The 16,748-nt window shown below is 46.5% G+C and overlaps 1 protein-coding gene and 1 pseudogene across 1 annotated transcript in view; one reads left to right on the top strand and one right to left on the bottom strand.

The window, feature by feature from the left end:
* Positions 1–964: 964 nt before the first annotated feature.
* LOC141986925 (large ribosomal subunit protein eL38 pseudogene) lies at positions 965–3,505 on the bottom strand (annotated as a pseudogene).
* Positions 3,506–5,235: 1,730 nt separating this feature from the next.
* Positions 5,236–16,748, top strand: part of LOC141975745 (protein mono-ADP-ribosyltransferase PARP12-like) — a 44,627-nt gene continuing 33,114 nt past the window's right edge. The window contains exon 1 of the mRNA XM_074936360.1: positions 5,236–5,588. Within this exon, the coding sequence (XP_074792461.1) occupies positions 5,302–5,588 (287 nt within the window). The 5' untranslated portion in view covers positions 5,236–5,301. The remainder of the gene's footprint in view (positions 5,589–16,748) is intronic.

The raw sequence follows: 16,748 nt of genomic DNA on the forward strand, positions 1-16,748 counted from the left end.
GTAATTGCCAGGATCATCTTTGGAGCCTGAGGTTTTAAAAAAAAAAAAAAAAGTAGCTATTCTCTAGTCATCTGGTACAGAAGCTTATTTAAGTGATGTTACATACCACAATTAGTAGTTCTGCAATTTCATATTTGAGTTCTATCAGAACTCTTGGGTGAATACCATCTGGTTCTGGTGACTTATTACTGTTTTATCAATTGTTCCAAAAATTCCTCTATTGACACATCAATCTGGCACAGTTCCTCAGATTTGCCTTCTAAAAGGAATGATTCTGGTGTGGGAATCTCCCTCACATCCTCTGCAGTGAATACTGATACAAAGAATTCATTTAGCTTCTCCACAATGGCCTTGTCTTCCTTGAGTGCTCCTTTAGCACCTCGATCATCCAATGACTCCACTGATTGTTTAGCAGATTTCGTTCTGATCTACTTAATTTTTTGCTGTTAGTTTGAGAGTCTTGCTAGTTGCTCTTCAAATTCCATTTCTTGGCCTGCCTAATTATACCTTTACGCTTCACTTGCCAGAATTAATACTCTTTTCTATTTCGTCAGTAGCATTTGACTTCCAATTTTTAAAGAATGTATTTTTGCCTCTAACTGCTCCTTTTACTCTGTTCTTTAGCCATTGTGGCATAACAGATATTACCTCATCAACCTTGTCTCTCATGGTGTGGTTTTTTTGTGTGTTAACATTTGGGCTTGGCCAGAGGTGTTGCATGGAGGGTCACTGAGCATGCTCAGTAACACTGCTGAAGTTGGCTTCCCTCACTCTGCTTCCCTCCTCTCCCCATCCCACTATTGGCAGGTGCAGGTCATCTCTTGGCTTGGCAATATTGCTATGGTACAATCTCCAGTGCTCTGTCTACATTGAAGCTTCTGCTTGGTGTTTTTTTTTAAAACAAAAAACCAGTTCCCTCTTCTTTTTTTATTATAATACATGAAAAAAGCTCTGCATGACTGGTTCATTTCAGTTCTTCCACAGCCAAACCAGGTGGCTGGGACGCCTTCAGTTTCTCAGCCTTCTCCTTATCTGCGATGAGCAGAATGTATAGGTCAGCGGTCTGCAACCTGCAGCACGTGTGCCAAAAGCAGCACATGAGCAGATTTTTACTGGCATGCTGCTGCCAGCCGGGGTCCTGGCTGCCAGTCCTGCTCAGCCAGCTTCCTGCCTGGGTAACGGAACCCCCAGTGGGCTGAGCAGGGCTGGCAGCTGGGACCCCGGCTGGCAGGAGCCGGTGGAACCCCAGACCAGCAGCGGGTGAGCTGCTGCCGGTCTGGGGTTCTGTCTGCCACCCCGCTCAGCCTGCTGATGGTCTGGGGTTCCAGCCGTCGGCCCCTTGCCAGCTGGGGTCCCGGCCATCAGCCCCGCTCAGCCTGCTGCTGGCCTGGGACCAGAGTGGGCTCCACCCACCTTGCTGCTGGTCTGGGGTTCCAGCTGCCAGGCCCCCTGCCAGCCAGGGTCCAGGCCTCCAGCTCTGGTCAGCCCTCCTGCCAGCTTGGGGTACTGGCAGCTAGCCCAGTGCTCTACAGCCCTTATCAAAAATTACACTACAATTAGCTTAAAAACTTTGTATATTACAGTAATAATTAAATGTATATAATGTTAATAAATACATAGGTTTGATGAAAGTAGTTGTACTTATGTGCCTGTGCTTAATTTTGTGTGTGTTTGATGATTTTCCTTCTTAAAGTCTCACATCTCACACCCCCAGAAGGGGCATTTTGCACCCCCCAGGGGTGTGTGCACCCCAGGATCTGCATTTTAATTTAATTTTAAATGAAGCTTCTTAAACATTTTAAAAACCTTGTTTACTTTACATACAATAGTTTAGTTATACAATATAGACTTAGAGAGAGACCTTCTAAAAACGTTAAAATGTATTACTGGCACATGAAACCTTAAATTAAAGTGAATAAATGAAGACTCAGCACTCCACTTCTGAAAGGTTGCCGACCCCTGGTATAGGTACTGGCTTCAGCACACCTTGAATTTCATGGTCTTTTGATTCTTGATCTTAACAGATTTTGGATCCTTCCTCCTGGCTGTGAGCAGGAAGTCTTTAATTTCTTCAGTTTTGTGTGGCACGGCAATGGGCCAAGCTCTAGGCATTTGCTGCTCAAGCAGCCACAGACATGATGGTAACCTGTAAGAAGAGGAGTGGTGTGACTACACAGCCACATTAAAGCACTGCTGCAGTGAAGACATGCCCTCAGTATTTGTGTGTAACTTCCTAATACTAAACGACAAGTTAACTTCATTAGTTTAATCTTCTAACTCTGCATTGTTTAAATGTTTAACATTTAAATTTCTTCCTTTATGGATTTACTCTAAATTTTCAGTTTAACCACAACTGACTTTTCTCCTCAATGTGTGTTTACCTTCCCACTGCTCTTTTTTCCCCCCACAAACAAACCCCATTGGAAATTAACAAAACTTATTTACTTGCTTGGTTCTGCGCAATCGTTTATTATATCAGCACAGCTTCGCACATAGATTGTATTAATTAGCTGCTGCTTTCATGGCTAGCAGAAGGAATGGCAAGGACACAATGTGTAGGTCCTACATAAACAATATTTCAGAATGGTAGCACTCTTTTCTTCCTTCTTATTTAAGTTATAGCTTTGAAACGCACATGCGCGCACACAACCTGGGGGAAATTTCTGACTCTTAGTGTCCACTGAGAGTCCATCACAATCATTTGTCTAGCCGGGGATTGTGGATTTGGAAAGATATATTCATCTAATGTAACACCATTGACTTCAGTGATGCATTTGAAGCTGGGGGAGGGGTTGGTGTTTTTTGGGGGTTTATTTTATTTTTTTGGTTTTACTCTTATACATGCACACATGACTTGTGGGCTGCTATAGCTCTTGCCGGTTATATTATACTGGCTCAAAAGACCATCTCAGGACTAATGGGATTTTTACATTTATTTTGAGCTTTCGCCTATTGTCCTCAAACGTCACCAGTGTTGTGCTCAGCTCTGTTCAATGTTGATAACAATCGGCTGCATGTGTGTGTTCCATCTATATGCTGCCCCAGCTCTGCAGATCACTGACACAGCAGACCCCGAGAGAATCCCCAATGACCACAGACTGATAAGGTACGAAGGCACCCAGCCAGGTTTACTGCCAAGCAAAACAGTCTCTAGCTCCCCAGATCAGATATCTACAGTTCTGCTAGTACATATGTGCTCCCTGACAATGGGCCAGCTCAGTCAGTGGCAGGACTTGCCACTGCCCCCTAGGCCAGTCAAAGACAACTCTTCAAGGGTACGCTTTTATACACATGTACAACCAAGTTACACATTGCTCCCGACATATAGAGGTGCAACCCTTCTACGTGTTAGGGTACCACCTCTCACCTTGTACATGTTGGTTCAAACGAAACAACTCTCTCCTATTACCCTCCTGCCGCAATCTTTAGGATTGGTCAGTCTGTTCCTTGTTATCTATGTGGAATGTGCTTGTATCGAAATGTTCCGGTACCATTCCTGGCACATGTTTATATTACTAGTGCATAGTACCTGTTTTTGGGTATGTGTATAATTGCAACATCAGCCGCCTTGCCAGCTTCTGTGAGCAGGGCCTCCCTCTGGCGCACAGCTTAACTTTGCTTTATGCTAGCAAAGTCTTGACCACTACTTTAGTTCAGTGCTTGGGTCTCATACCAGGCCTCTGATACAAGGGCTTATGTTTCAGGGCCGCCTCTTACCACACCCATTACCTGCATATAAACATGTTTATCCTAATCTTCACTGCAGAGGCTGTACGGCCAGGGTCCACCCAGGGCGTGGCGCTGATTACTTTTTGGCCATGCCCCTGTTAGGGAGCTTATTCCTTCACTCTCCCACTTCCCTGGTCCTTCTCGCATGAACAGAGAGCAACAATACCCGAAGTCCGAAGGTGCAAACAATTCGATGTTTATTGGGGTGAACTTCCAGCAAGCTTAAATACAAGTTCCTTTTTCCTTATTTTTGAATCCCAACTTACTTCCTGTTTGCCCCTAATTTATATAGTAATATTCTTAGCTATACCTTAACCAATCATTCTACTGAAATTTAACTAACCAATCCTAACATATTGTAACATGATTAGCTAACCAATTATATCCCACCACCTTAATTAGATTACACCCAGCAAAAATTAATTATACAGCAGACAGAAACAATCACAGAACTAGACAGAGATTATACAGACAAACAATAGCAAAGTTGGAACTCTAATGACAAAACAATACAGAAGTGAGGATTTCACATCCCAGCTATTGATAAGTGAGTTCTTGCCAGACAGGATGCTATCAAACTAAGTTTCCTCTTACATTTTCTAGGCACTTCCCTTTCTCTGGAGGTGATAGGAATTATCAGGACAGGATTGTATTCAGGACAGGATTGTATTCCTAACAGCCCAATAGCACCTTCTTTCAATGTGACTAGTTTGGAATGTGAGGATGTGACTGTTCGCTTCCTGGCTTATGGCTGCCTCTGCTGCTTAGCCAAAGGCCTTAGCCTAAGAACAGGGCCTCAAACAGTCACAGTAAGAGAGGGCCCTTACACCAGCAGACAGTGATTTTGATTCTTTCTTTTATACCTCTAGAACTAGCCAAGTGATAAGAATACCCCTAAATTCTTAAAGTACAGGCTTTTGCAGACAGGCCTGAATATCTATATCCTAACAGCCCCCACGGTTGCAATGCCACTCATTAACATTCAGAAGGGATGGGCGTAAGGGTGCATGGGCCAGGAGGGTCAGGCTGCTGCTGGTGGTGGTTGGTGCCAGAGTGGGGAAGAGGAGGGTCAGGCAGAAAGGGCAAAACTGACCCTCCCAGTTTAAATGGCCTTCTGCTGCTCCTCCTACACTGTATGTTCAAGATAATAACATCTTTCTAGTTTGCAACTTGTATCCCTTAACTTTATTCTGTAAAGGAGATGATGTCTTTTCCCCCTCTCGACTGCAATTCTACAAGTGGGAATGAATAAACGCATGTCACAGAAAAGGGCAAAGGCACCCACATTTCAAAAGGAAATATACTGGGTATAAAAATGCCCTTCACTCTTCCTACATATTTTGCATGCTATCACTTTTTAATTTGCTGCCTTAAACCACTGCCCTGCCGCCCGTCACCCAAAGGCATACTTTTCTGCCTTCAGTTTCGATTCTTCTTTCCAGCTGGATGGGAGGAGGAGCCTGATCCGCCCACGAAACCGAGCGAGCGGACGGAGAGGCTGCCTAGTCTGGTTTTAGAGTAGCAGCCGTGTTAGGCTGCCTAGTCAGTAACCCCCTGGGCTCGAAAGCAAGCATGTCTGACCCCGCGGTCTGCAGCTTCATTACCAAGGTCCTGTGTTCTAACGGGGGGCGGCTGGAGTACAGCAAGATCCCCCAGCACGTGGAGCTCTCCGAGCAGCAGCTGGAGCAGATCCTGCAGGATGTGGGGCAGGAGAGGTTTCTGGTGCACAAGGAGGGGGGCTCCCGCTGGGTGCTGGCTGTGTCCCCGCTGCGGCTCTGCGTCCGCAAGGAGTGTGAGGGCTGCGAGCGCCTCCACTTCTGCAAGCTCAACCTCATGGGCAAGTGCAACTTTGGAGTCCGGTGAGTGTAAAGGAGGGGAGGGGAAGGGAGGAGGCTGGCACCGGGGGCAACACTGGGGGGAGGGAGTAGGCGGACAGGCCCTAAGGTGCAAAGAGGGGGAGGGGAAAGGAGCAGGGAGCTGGTACCAGGAGCAATAGTGGGGGGACGGGGTCGGTTAGGCACCAGGGTGCAAAGTGAGGGGGAGGGCATGGGATCTCTGGCAACACAGGCAGAGGGCCTGGTGGTTTGTGCCTTGCACTCTTGATAGGGTACTCTAGGCTGGTGGGGCATGTAACTAATGAACCCCTGAGGTTGCACTGAACAAGGGTGGATAAAAATCGATTATTTATATACATAAAAATCAGGCTTTTTTTTTTTGTTTAAATATATTTCTTTTTTAAAATACAAATATTTGAAATTATGATCCTATATTAAGGCCCAAGTATAATCCGTTGATTTAAAGTTAAGTAACAAATAATGGTAAGCAGTGAGTGTTTGCTGCCGAAGTTTTGAAGAGAGTCAGATGGACTAGACCAGGGGTTCAGCCTTTCTTTCTGAGCGCGCTCCCCCCCCCCCATGCTATTAAAAACTCCACCACCCACCTGTGCCACAACAACCGTTTTCTGCATATAAAAGCCAGGGCTGGGGTTAAGGAGTAGCAACCAGAGCAATTGCCTGGGCCCCCAAACCACAGGGTGCCCCCACAAAGCTAAGTTGCTCAGGCTTCTTGCTTCAGCCACGAGTGGCAGGGGCCCAGGGCCTGGCAGGGCTTAGGCTCTCTGCCCTGGGCCCTAGGTAGTCTAACGCTGGTCCTGCTTGGTGGACCCCCTGAAACCTGCTCCCCACAGGGCCCGAGACCCTGGTTGAGAAACACTGGACTGATGCCCTCACGAGGTCCCTTCCAGCCCTACATTTCTGAGATTCTGTGAAATCCTTGAGCAGGGGCACAGTTTCAGATTTCGGTGGGGGAGAGTGCACAACTTTAACTATGATTCCAGAGGCTACTTGGGCACCTGAAAACTCTTGTTTTTTTGCAGATAACTTAGATACAGTGCTCCTGTCAATAATTTCTAATTCCTATATAAAGAAAGAGAAAATTAAATAAATAAATATTAGATCCACTCAGCTCTAATAATATTCTGTCCATTCACTTAAGGGACACTGGTTAGGTTTAAAAATGTAATGTATATTCTTACTTTGTTACTAACTCTTGAATGTAACAATTGTAGAAAAATCTAGGTTACTTTCTATGACTCTTTTTGCAGTTCATCAAGCTTGGAATAGCTCATTTAACTTTTGGAAACATCCTGCTAGGGCATGTTCCCATGAGTTTATACTGCACCTGCCTGGGACTGTAGGGGTTTTACCTCACTACAAATAGACTAGAAACAGACTTTAAACAGGAGTGAAACTCACACGTAGTCTTTCATGATTTTTGAATATTTGGGGTTGGCAATACTATGAATCGGGCTCACCAAAAATCATGAGATTATGTAAAAATAAGCCTTTAGGGTGCCCTGGGGTCACATTTTGATGCTTTCTCCACAGCCACAAGGGCTAGAAACTTCATTTTTCTTTAAGAATGAAGGCTGAAATCATCACACAGCCACTTGACTCCAGGAGTTGGGGCTTTAAGCAAAACACAAAAATCATGAGACTCATGACAAAATCATGAGAGTTAGTAACACTATTTTCACTTCTGTTTAAAGGCTAGTCCCTTTCCAGAAGGGCCTTAAACATAACACTACAGTGATTGAGTTGCAGTTTTCACAGGAGAATATTTTAAACCAAACACCTACAAAATTTCATGTTTTAAAGTTGAGGGGGAAAAAATTGAGAGTTCTGAGGTATATCAGGGCCACTGCAGGCAGGAAAGGAAAATAAACAGGCACAAGAGCTCTGGGCAGCTTTTCCTCTTGAAAGAAAGTTGGAGGGTCAAATCTTCTAGTCCTTAATCAAGTAAAACTTCTATCGCCATCAGCGCCTTCACTCATAGATACGTTATCACATGTTCACTGTGATAATATGTGGTCAGTAACTATACACTTAATATTTATCTATCTGAGCCATCTTATCCAGAGTTACACATCTTGTATGCATTGGCTCCGGAACTACATTTACTGGCATATCCTGAACAGTGCTGAGCACACAGATAGTGCCCAGTGAATAATACAAATCATGACAATAATTTGTTCACTTTATGGACTCTGTGTATACAACTTCTGTTCTTCGTTCTATATGACCTCAGGTATTAGGGACAGAGTTTCAAAGGTTTTTAGGCACCCAAAGAGGCATCTAGTGGGGTTTACAAAGCACCTAACCTTCTAGGCACTTCTGAAAATCCCACTAGGTGCCTGAAAATCTGTCCTTTAGCCTGTGTCCCCATCAGTGCCCTATCTATACAATGAGGATAACAGCACTGCTCTACCTCACCGTGGGACTATGATCTGAGGTACTCAGATACTACGGTGATGGGGTACCACAGGTATAGAGAAGTTCCCACTCTACTACTGCTATCCCTCCCCTGGGTTTTGGCTCCTTCTTTTCACTCCTGCTCCCTCATCTCCCTCTTTTCTGAATGTAAACTTGGCTCAGAGAGCTTAGCTGTATGTCTTCTGAGTCCCCTTCGTTGTCTCTTCAATACCTCCCTCCTCCCCCAGGGATTCTTGGTTTTTACAAAAAGAAAAGGAGTACTTGTGGCACCTTAGAGACTAACCAATTTATTTGAGCATAAGCTTTCGTGAGCTACAGCTCACTTCATCGGATGCATTCAGTGGAAAATACAGTGGGGAGATTTATATACATAGAGAACATGAAACAATGGGTGTTACCATACACACTGTAACCAGAGTGATCGCTTAAGGTGAGCTATTACCAGCAGGAGGGGGGGAACCTTTTGTAGTGATAATCAAGGTGGGCCATTACCAGCAGTTGACAAGAATGTCTGAGGAACAGTGGGTGGGGGGGTGGAAATAGACATGGGGAAATAGTTTTACTTTGTGTAATGACCCATCCACTCCCAGTCTTTATTGAAGCCTAAGTTAATTGTATCCAGTTTGCAAATTAATTCCAGTTCAGCAGTCTCTCGTTGGAGTCTGTTTTTGAAGTTTTTTTGTTAAAGAATTGCAACTTTTAGGTCTGTAATCGAGTGACCAAATAGACTGAAGTGTTCTCCAACTGGTTTTTGAATGTTATAATTCTTGATGTCTGATTTGTGTCCATTTATTCTTTTGTGTAGAGACTGTCCAGTTTGACCAATGTACATGGCAGAGGGACGTTGCTGGCACATGATGGCATATATCACATAGGTAGATGTGCAGGTGAACGAGCCTCTGATAGTGTGGCTGATGTGATTAGGCCCTATGATGGTGTCCCCTGAATAGATATGTGGACACAGTTGGCAATGGGCTTTGTTGCAATGATAGGTTCCTGGGTTAGTGGTTCTGTTGTGTGGTGTGTGGTTGCTGGTGAGTATTTTGCTTCAGGTTGGGGGGCTGTCTGTAAGCAAGGACTGGCCTGTCTCCCAAGATCCATGAGAGTGATGGGTCGTCCTTCAGGATAGGTTGTAGATCCTTGATGATGCGTTGGAGAGGTTTTAGTTGGGGGCTGAAGGTGATGGCTAGTGGCGTTCTGTTATTTTCTTTGTTGGGCCTGTCCTGTAGTAGGTGACTTCTGGGTACTCTTCTGGCTCTGTCCATCTGTTTCTTCACTTCAGCAGGTGGGTATTGTAATTGTAAGAATGCTTGATAGGTGTTTGTCTCTGTCTGATGGGTTGGAGCAAATGCGGTTGCATCCTAGAGCTTGGCTGTAGACAATGGATCGCGTGGTGTGATCTGGATGAAAGCTGGACGACCCATCATTCTGACTCCCTGCCCCAGGGGCACAAGCTGGGAGAAGCACCTCTCTGCAGAACTCACATTCCACACTAATGCTGTACAGTTAAGCATTCTGCCTGGGAGCCTACCTCTAGTCCTGTATATGAAACTCGCTAATTGGTGCCCTTGCCATTGAATGGGTGGGAGTTGCTAGCTAAACTGTAGCCAGTGTTTGTTGATGACCTGCTGATAGTCGTAGCCTCATCTGCAGGTGCAGAGAGAGTATTTTCTTCATTTCAGTTTATCCAGCTAGTTAATTCAAAGCTGAGAAACATACTGAGAATTCACAAAAAGAAAAGGAGTACTTGTGGCACCTTAGAGACTAACCAATTTATTTGAGCATGAGCTTTCGTGAGCTACAGCTCACTTCATCGGATGCATTCAGTGGCTACAGTGCCACAAGTACTTCTTTTCTTTTTGCGAATACAGACTAACACGGCTGCTACTCTGAAACCTTCCTTTGTTTAATAAATCAGTGTTAAACACACAACCTGTTTTGATAAACTTACTTTTTTCTTCTGAATCCAACATATTTAAGGTAGTTATATTTACTTAAGCAAATTTAAAATGCTGGTTTTGTGCATTTAATTGAATTTCAGTTTTCATCTAACTGCAACTTGATACAAATCATAAGTAACAATTATAGTCTAGTAAATATGAACTATTCACCATTTTATATCAATAAAATGTATGTTAAGCTATATAATGTCTTAAATGTGTATAGGTGTAGTGTACCCTCCTTCTTAGCAAAAAGAAATACCAGATTACACCAACTAATGAGAATCAGTTTTATCTTCGGGGGGGGGGGGGGAGGCAAAACAAGATTCAAAATGAATGATTTTAAATCAACCCACCTTCTAAAATAAGACGCGGAGGGCCCAAAACTTAGAGGATGGAAAGGTTGCTTTACGTAGTCAGGAATTGCCATACTAGAACAGACCCATCTAGTCCAGTATCCTGTCTCTGACAGTGGCCAGAACTGGATGTTTGAGAAGAGTTAGAAGTCTGCAGTAGGCAGAGATGGAACAATCTGCCCCCCATTAGGTCTCATTCTTATCTCTCATAGCCCTGGTCTACACTGGGTGGGGGATCGATCTAAGTTACACAACTTCAGGTAAGTGAATAACATAGCTGAAGTCAACATACTTAGATCGACTTACCGTGGTGTCTCCACTGCGGTGAGTCGACTGCTGCCGCTCCCCTGTTGACTCTGCCTGTGCCTCTCATGGCGCTGGAGTACATGAGTTGACAGGAGAGCGCTCGGGGATCGATTTGTCTGGACACGATAAATGGATCCCTGCTGGATCAATCACTGCGTGCAGATCCAGCGGGTAGTGTAGACATACCCATAGTTAAATTTGGTTGCCTCCTTGCTGCATGAATCTCTCTCTCCCCATACTGTTTTTAGCATTAGCTCTAACAACTCTGGATATTCTTGTTGTTCATATAAATATCCAATCTCTCCTTGAATTTTGCTAAATTCTTGGCCTAAATTACATCCTGTGGGCATGAATCTCACATTGCGTGAAAAAGTTTTTTCTTTTATTAATGTTGAATTTGCCACTGTAGCCCATAAGGCTAGCTTAGCACCATCTTTCAATTTAATTGAATGTCCCTTGTGCTGGTGTTCTGAGACAGGGCCAGCAGACTTTCCTGGCCCACGCATTCAGATCATTCATTATGTGATATAACTTTATCATGTCTCCTTTCTAATATAAACACATTCCTTTCAGTCCTTCCTCATGATAGTTTTTCTGTGCTCCATAGTTAGTCTCAAGGACCTTCTCTGAACCCTCCGTATGTGGTGACCTCTACTGCACACAGTACTCTAGATGAGGGGGTGTCACCAGCACAGCTTCTCCCCAGTTCCAAAATACACCGCCACATGCAGTACCTTTCAAGGAGGTTTAGTTTCTTAAGTAAACAGATAATCTTTCAACTCAGTCCTCACTTTCAAGTTTCATCCTGCTCAGGGACCTCTGGCAGCTTCCCACTTCTGACCAGCTCTGCCTCCTCTCTGGGACAGCAGCCCCCTCAGGGCAGCCTCCTTGCTCCAGGCGGCCCACCACAGCTCCACTCTGCTGTAGTTTTCCCACCCCAGGCACAGGTGCATAAGTAAGGGGGCTCCTGCTGTGTGCTCGCTGTGTCCCTGATGTGACTCTGCTTTAGGGTTGCCAACTTTCTAGTCACACAAAACTGAACACCCTAGCCCTGTCCCTTCCCCAAGACCCCGCTCCCCGCTCACTACATTCCCCCTCCCCCAGTGGCTCGCTTTCCCCCACCCTCACTTTCACTGGGCTGGGGCAGGGGGTTGGGGGGCAGGAGCAGATGAGAGCTCTAACTGAGGATGTGGGCTCCAGGATGGGGCCAGAAATGAGGGGTTCAGGGTGCAGGAGGGGGCTCCAGGCTGGGGGGGTGGGGCCAAGGGATTCAGAGTGCAGGAGGGGGCTGTGGGTTGAGGCAGGAAGTTGGGATGTGGGAGGGGGTGAGGGCTGTGGGCGTGGGGTGGGGCCGGGGGTGAGGGATTCAGGGTGTGGGAGGGGGCTCTGGGTTGGGGCAGGGGGTTGGAGTGCAGGGGGGTTGAGGGTTCTGGGCTGGGGGTGCAGGCTCTGGGCAGGTGCTGGGGATGAGGGGTTTGGGGTGCAGGAAGAAGCTCTGGGGTAGGGGGTTGGGGCTCGTGGCTGGCGCATGGGCTTACCTCGGGCGGTTCACAGTCTGTGGGGCTAAAGCAGGCTGGCTGGCTGTCTTGGTAGTGGCACTGCGCGTGCCCAGGAAGCAGCCAGCAGGTCTGGGTCCCAGGCTGGGGGCCAGGAGGCTCCACCCACCACTCGCAGGCACTTCTCCCCCCCAGCTCCCATTGGCTAGGAACTGGCCAATGGGAGTGCAGAGCTGGTGCCTGGGCAACGCATGGAGCTGCATTGGGGGAGCCCCCCACCTAGGAGCCGGACCTGCTGGCTGCTTCTGGGGTGCAGCAAGGAGCCAGGACAAGTAGGGACTAGGGTGCCTTAGCACTGCAGCACCACTGACCAGACTTTTAATGGCCCGGTTGGCGGTGATGGCCACGGTCCCTTTTCGACCAGGTGTTCTGGTCGGCAACTGGACACCTGGTCAGCCTACTCCGCTTTCACAAGAAGTGCTTGTGCAAGCTTCGTGGGCAAGTGCAGTGTTGTAGACAGACCAGTGGTATGAAGTGTAAAGCAATGCAAGAATCGTTTCAGAGTAACAGCCGTGTTAGTCTGTATTCGCAAAAAGAAAAGGAGGACTTGTGGCACCTTAGAGACAAACCAATTTGTTTTGAGCATAAGCTTTCATGAACTACAGCTCACTTCATCGGATGCATACTGTGGAAAGTACAGAAGATCTTTTTATACACACAAACCATGAAAAAAATGGGTGTTTACCACTACAAAAGGTTTTCTCTCCCCCCACCCCACTCTCCTGCTGGTAATAGCTTATCTAAAGTGATCACTCTTCTTACAATGTGTATGATGATCAACGTAGGCCATCTCCAGCACAAATCCAGGGTTTAACAAGAACATCTGAGGGGGGGGAGTAGGAAAAAACAAGGGGAAATAGGTTACCTTGCATAATGACTTAGCCACTCCCAGTCTCTATTCAAGCCTAAGTTAATAGTATCCAATTTGCAAATGAATTCCAATTCAACAGTTTCTCCCTGGAGTCTGGTTTTGAAGTTTTTCTGTTGTAATATCGCAACTTTGTCTGTAATCGTGTGACCAGAGAGATTGAAGTGTTCTCCAACTGATTTATGAATTTTATAATTCTTGACATCTGATTTGTGTCCATTTAGTCTTTTACGTAGAGACTGTCCAGTTTGACCAATGTACATGGCAGAGGGGCATTGCTGGCACATGATGGCATATATCACATTGGTGGATGTGCAGGTGAACGAGCCTCTGATAGTGTGGCTGATGTTATTAGGCCCTGTGATGGTGTCCCCTGAATAGATATGTGGGCACAGTTGGCAACGGGCTTTGTTGCAATGATAGGTTCCTGGGTTAGTGGTTCTGTTGTGTGGTATGTGGTTGCTGGTGAGTATTTGCTTCAGGTTGGGGGGCTGTCTGTAGGCAAGGACTGGCCTGTCTCCCAAGATTTGTGAGAGTGTTGGGTTATCCTTCAGGATAGGTTGTAGATCCTTAATAATGCGTTGGAGGGGTTTTAGTTGGGGGCTGAAGATGACGGCTAGTGGCGTTCTGTTATTTTCTTTGTTAGGCCTGTCCTGTAGTAGGTGACTTCTGGGAACTCTTCGGGCTCTATCAATCTGTTTCTTTACTTCCGCAGGTGGGTATTGTAGTTGTAAGAATGCTTGATAGAGATCTTGTAGGTGTCTGTCTCTGTCTGAGGGGTTGGAGCAAATGCAGTTGTATCGCAGAGCTTGGCTGTAGACAATGGATCGTGTGGTGTGGTCAGGGTGAAAGCTGGAGGCATGTAGGTAGGAATAGCGGTCAGTAGGTTTCCGGTATAGGGTGGTGTTGATGTGACCATCATTTATTAGCACTGTAGTGTCCAGGAAGTGGATCTCTTGTGTGGATTGGACCAGGCTGAGGTTGATGGTGGGATGGAAATTGTTGAAATCGTGGTGGAATTCCTTAAGGGCGTCTTTTCCATGGGTCCAGATGATGTCATCAATATAGCGCAAGTAGAGTAGGGGCGTTAGGGGACAAGAGCTGAAGAAGCGTTGTTCTAAGTCAGCCATAAAAATGTTGGCATACTGTGGGGCCATGCGGGTACCCATAGCAGTGCCGCTGATTTGAAGGTATACATTTGTCCCCAAATGTAAAATAGTTATGGGTAAGGACAAAGTTCAGCCACCAGGTTAGCCGTGACATTATCGAGGATAGTGTTCTTGACGGCTTGTAGTCCATCTTTGTGTGGAATGTTGGTGTAGAGGGCTTCTACATCCATAGTGGCCAGGATGGTGTTATCAGGAAGATCACCGATGGATTGTAGTTTCCTCAGGAAGTCAGTGGTGTCTCAAAGGTAGCTGGGAGTGCTGGCAGCGTAGGGCCTGAGGAGGGAGTCTACATAGCCAGACAATCCTGCTGTCAGGGTGCCAAAGCCTGAGATGATGGGGCACCCAGGATTTCCAGGTTTATGGATCTTGGGTAGTAGATAGAATATCCCAGGTCGAGGTTCCAGGGGTGTGTCTGTGCGGATTTGATCTTGTGCTTTTCCAGGGAGTTTCTTGAGCAAATGCTGTAGTTTCTTTTGGTAACTCTCAGTGGGATCAGAGGGTAATGGCTTGTAGAAAGTGGTGTTGGAGAGCTGCCGAGCAGCCTCTTGTTCATATTCCGACCTATTCATGATGACAACAGCACCTCCTTTGTCAGCCTTTTTGATTATGATGTCAGAGTTGTTTCTGAGGCTGTGGATAGCATTGTGTTCTGCACGGCTGAGGTTGTGGGGCAAGTGATGCTGCTTTTCCACAATTTCAGCCCATGTACGTCGGTGGAAGCTCTCTATGTAGAAGTCCAGTCTGCTGTCTCGACCTTCAGGAGGAGTCCACCTAGAATCCTTCTTTTTGTAGTGTTGGTAGGGAGGTCTCTGTGGTTTAGTATGTTGTTCAGAGGTGTGTTGGAAATATTCCTTGAGTCGGAGACATAGAAAATAGGATTCTAGGACACCACAGAACTGTATCATGTTCGTGGGGGTGGAGGGGCAGAAGGAGAGGCCCCGAGATAGGACAGCTGCTTCTGCTGGGCTAAGAGTATAGTTGGATAGATTAACAATATTGCTGGGTGGGTTGAGGGAACCATTGCTGTGGCCCCTTGTGGCATGTAGTAGTTTAGAAAGTTTAGTATCCTTTTTCTTTTGTAGAGAAGCAAAGTGTGTGTTGTAAATGTTGTAAATGCAAGAAGGGGACTGGTACCAATGGGCAAAGAGAAACTAAAAGAGATGAAGGGGACTGACAACCAGTGGTTTGGGAGTTGTAAAAGGACAGTCTCAAATCAGTATTTCTGATTGTGCTGGCACAAACTTTCACTCTGGATCATAGTAGTGGGTGGAGGAGGTGGAGAAGACAGATTAGCATACCTTTTAAAGTGGCTGGGACCTGTGCTCACAACTTGAATCTGTTAAACACTGAAATACCCCTCTTTCTTGGTACTGGGAGCCTGCAAATGATAACCATGTGATGTTCCCACACTGGTGCTTTTCCAGGCATTGAAGGAAGCACTGAAAGCTTAATCAAGGGCTTACAGGAGTTAACTAGGATGTGGGCACAAGTGTGATCTAATGCAGGGGTTTTCACAACCATTTTTTTTGGTGACCTAAGTGTAGCCACCAACTCTTGCTGCTGGCCTTTCTGACAAATTGTGCTAAGATACTTACTAAATTTTAGGAAAAACAAATAAATGTGTCCAAATCATTGTAATTTATGTAGAGTTTTTGTTTTTGTTTGCAGACTCAATAACAAAAATAACACCCTATATATGTAAAAACATATGTATGATATTCTTTATTTGCCCCAACTACCTCCCACAACCCATCCCCCCTCGGGCCCTGCTGCCTTCCTCCCTCCATTTCCCCAATCTCCCTTCCACAGTCTCACACCCAAGGCCCATCCTGGTCCTTGCCTCTTGACCATGGCACACTGCTATCGGGGGCTGAAGCCCAGAGTCCCGCCGCCAGAAGCCCGGAGTGGGAGCGCTGGGAATGGAAGCCCAGAGCCCTGGAGGCAGGAACCCTAGGGGTGGGAACCAGAGCCTGGGAGTGGGAGCTCAGGTGTGAATCCCACCACTGGAGCATGGGGGCTGAAGCCTGAGCCCCCACCACTCCCAGGAAGGTGGGTCAGGGAACTCACCAGCCACCTGTGGAATCCAAGGTTCCTCCCGCATCCTGCACACCATCCCCAAACATCTGCAGAGGCACTGCCTGGACCCCTAAGGAGGCTGCGTAGTGCAGGGCACCAATCCCCAGCTGGCGGTGCCAGCAAACACCAAGGCAGCACCTCCAGGACAACAGCTGAACACTGGAAGGAGGGGCTGTTGCTTTGCCTTTTCCCCCATTCTCCACACAGGAGGCTGTCGTGGCCACAGAAAAATTCCCAGGTAGCTGCATGTGACCACATTTGAGAAATCATAGAATATCAGGGTTGGAAGGGACCTCAGGAGGTCATCTAGTCCAACCCCCTGCTCAAAGCAGGACCAATCCCCAATTTTTGCCCCAGATCCCTAAATGGCCCCTCAAGGATTGAACTCACAACCCTGGATTTAGTAGGCCAATGTTCAAACCACTGAGCAGAAATGCTGATCTGATGCCTTGAATTGCTGGATGGGGAGTCATGAAA

The sequence above is a fragment of the Natator depressus genome, chromosome 1 (genome assembly GCF_965152275.1).
Source record: "Natator depressus isolate rNatDep1 chromosome 1, rNatDep2.hap1, whole genome shotgun sequence".
Lineage (NCBI taxonomy): Eukaryota > Metazoa > Chordata > Testudines > Cheloniidae > Natator > Natator depressus.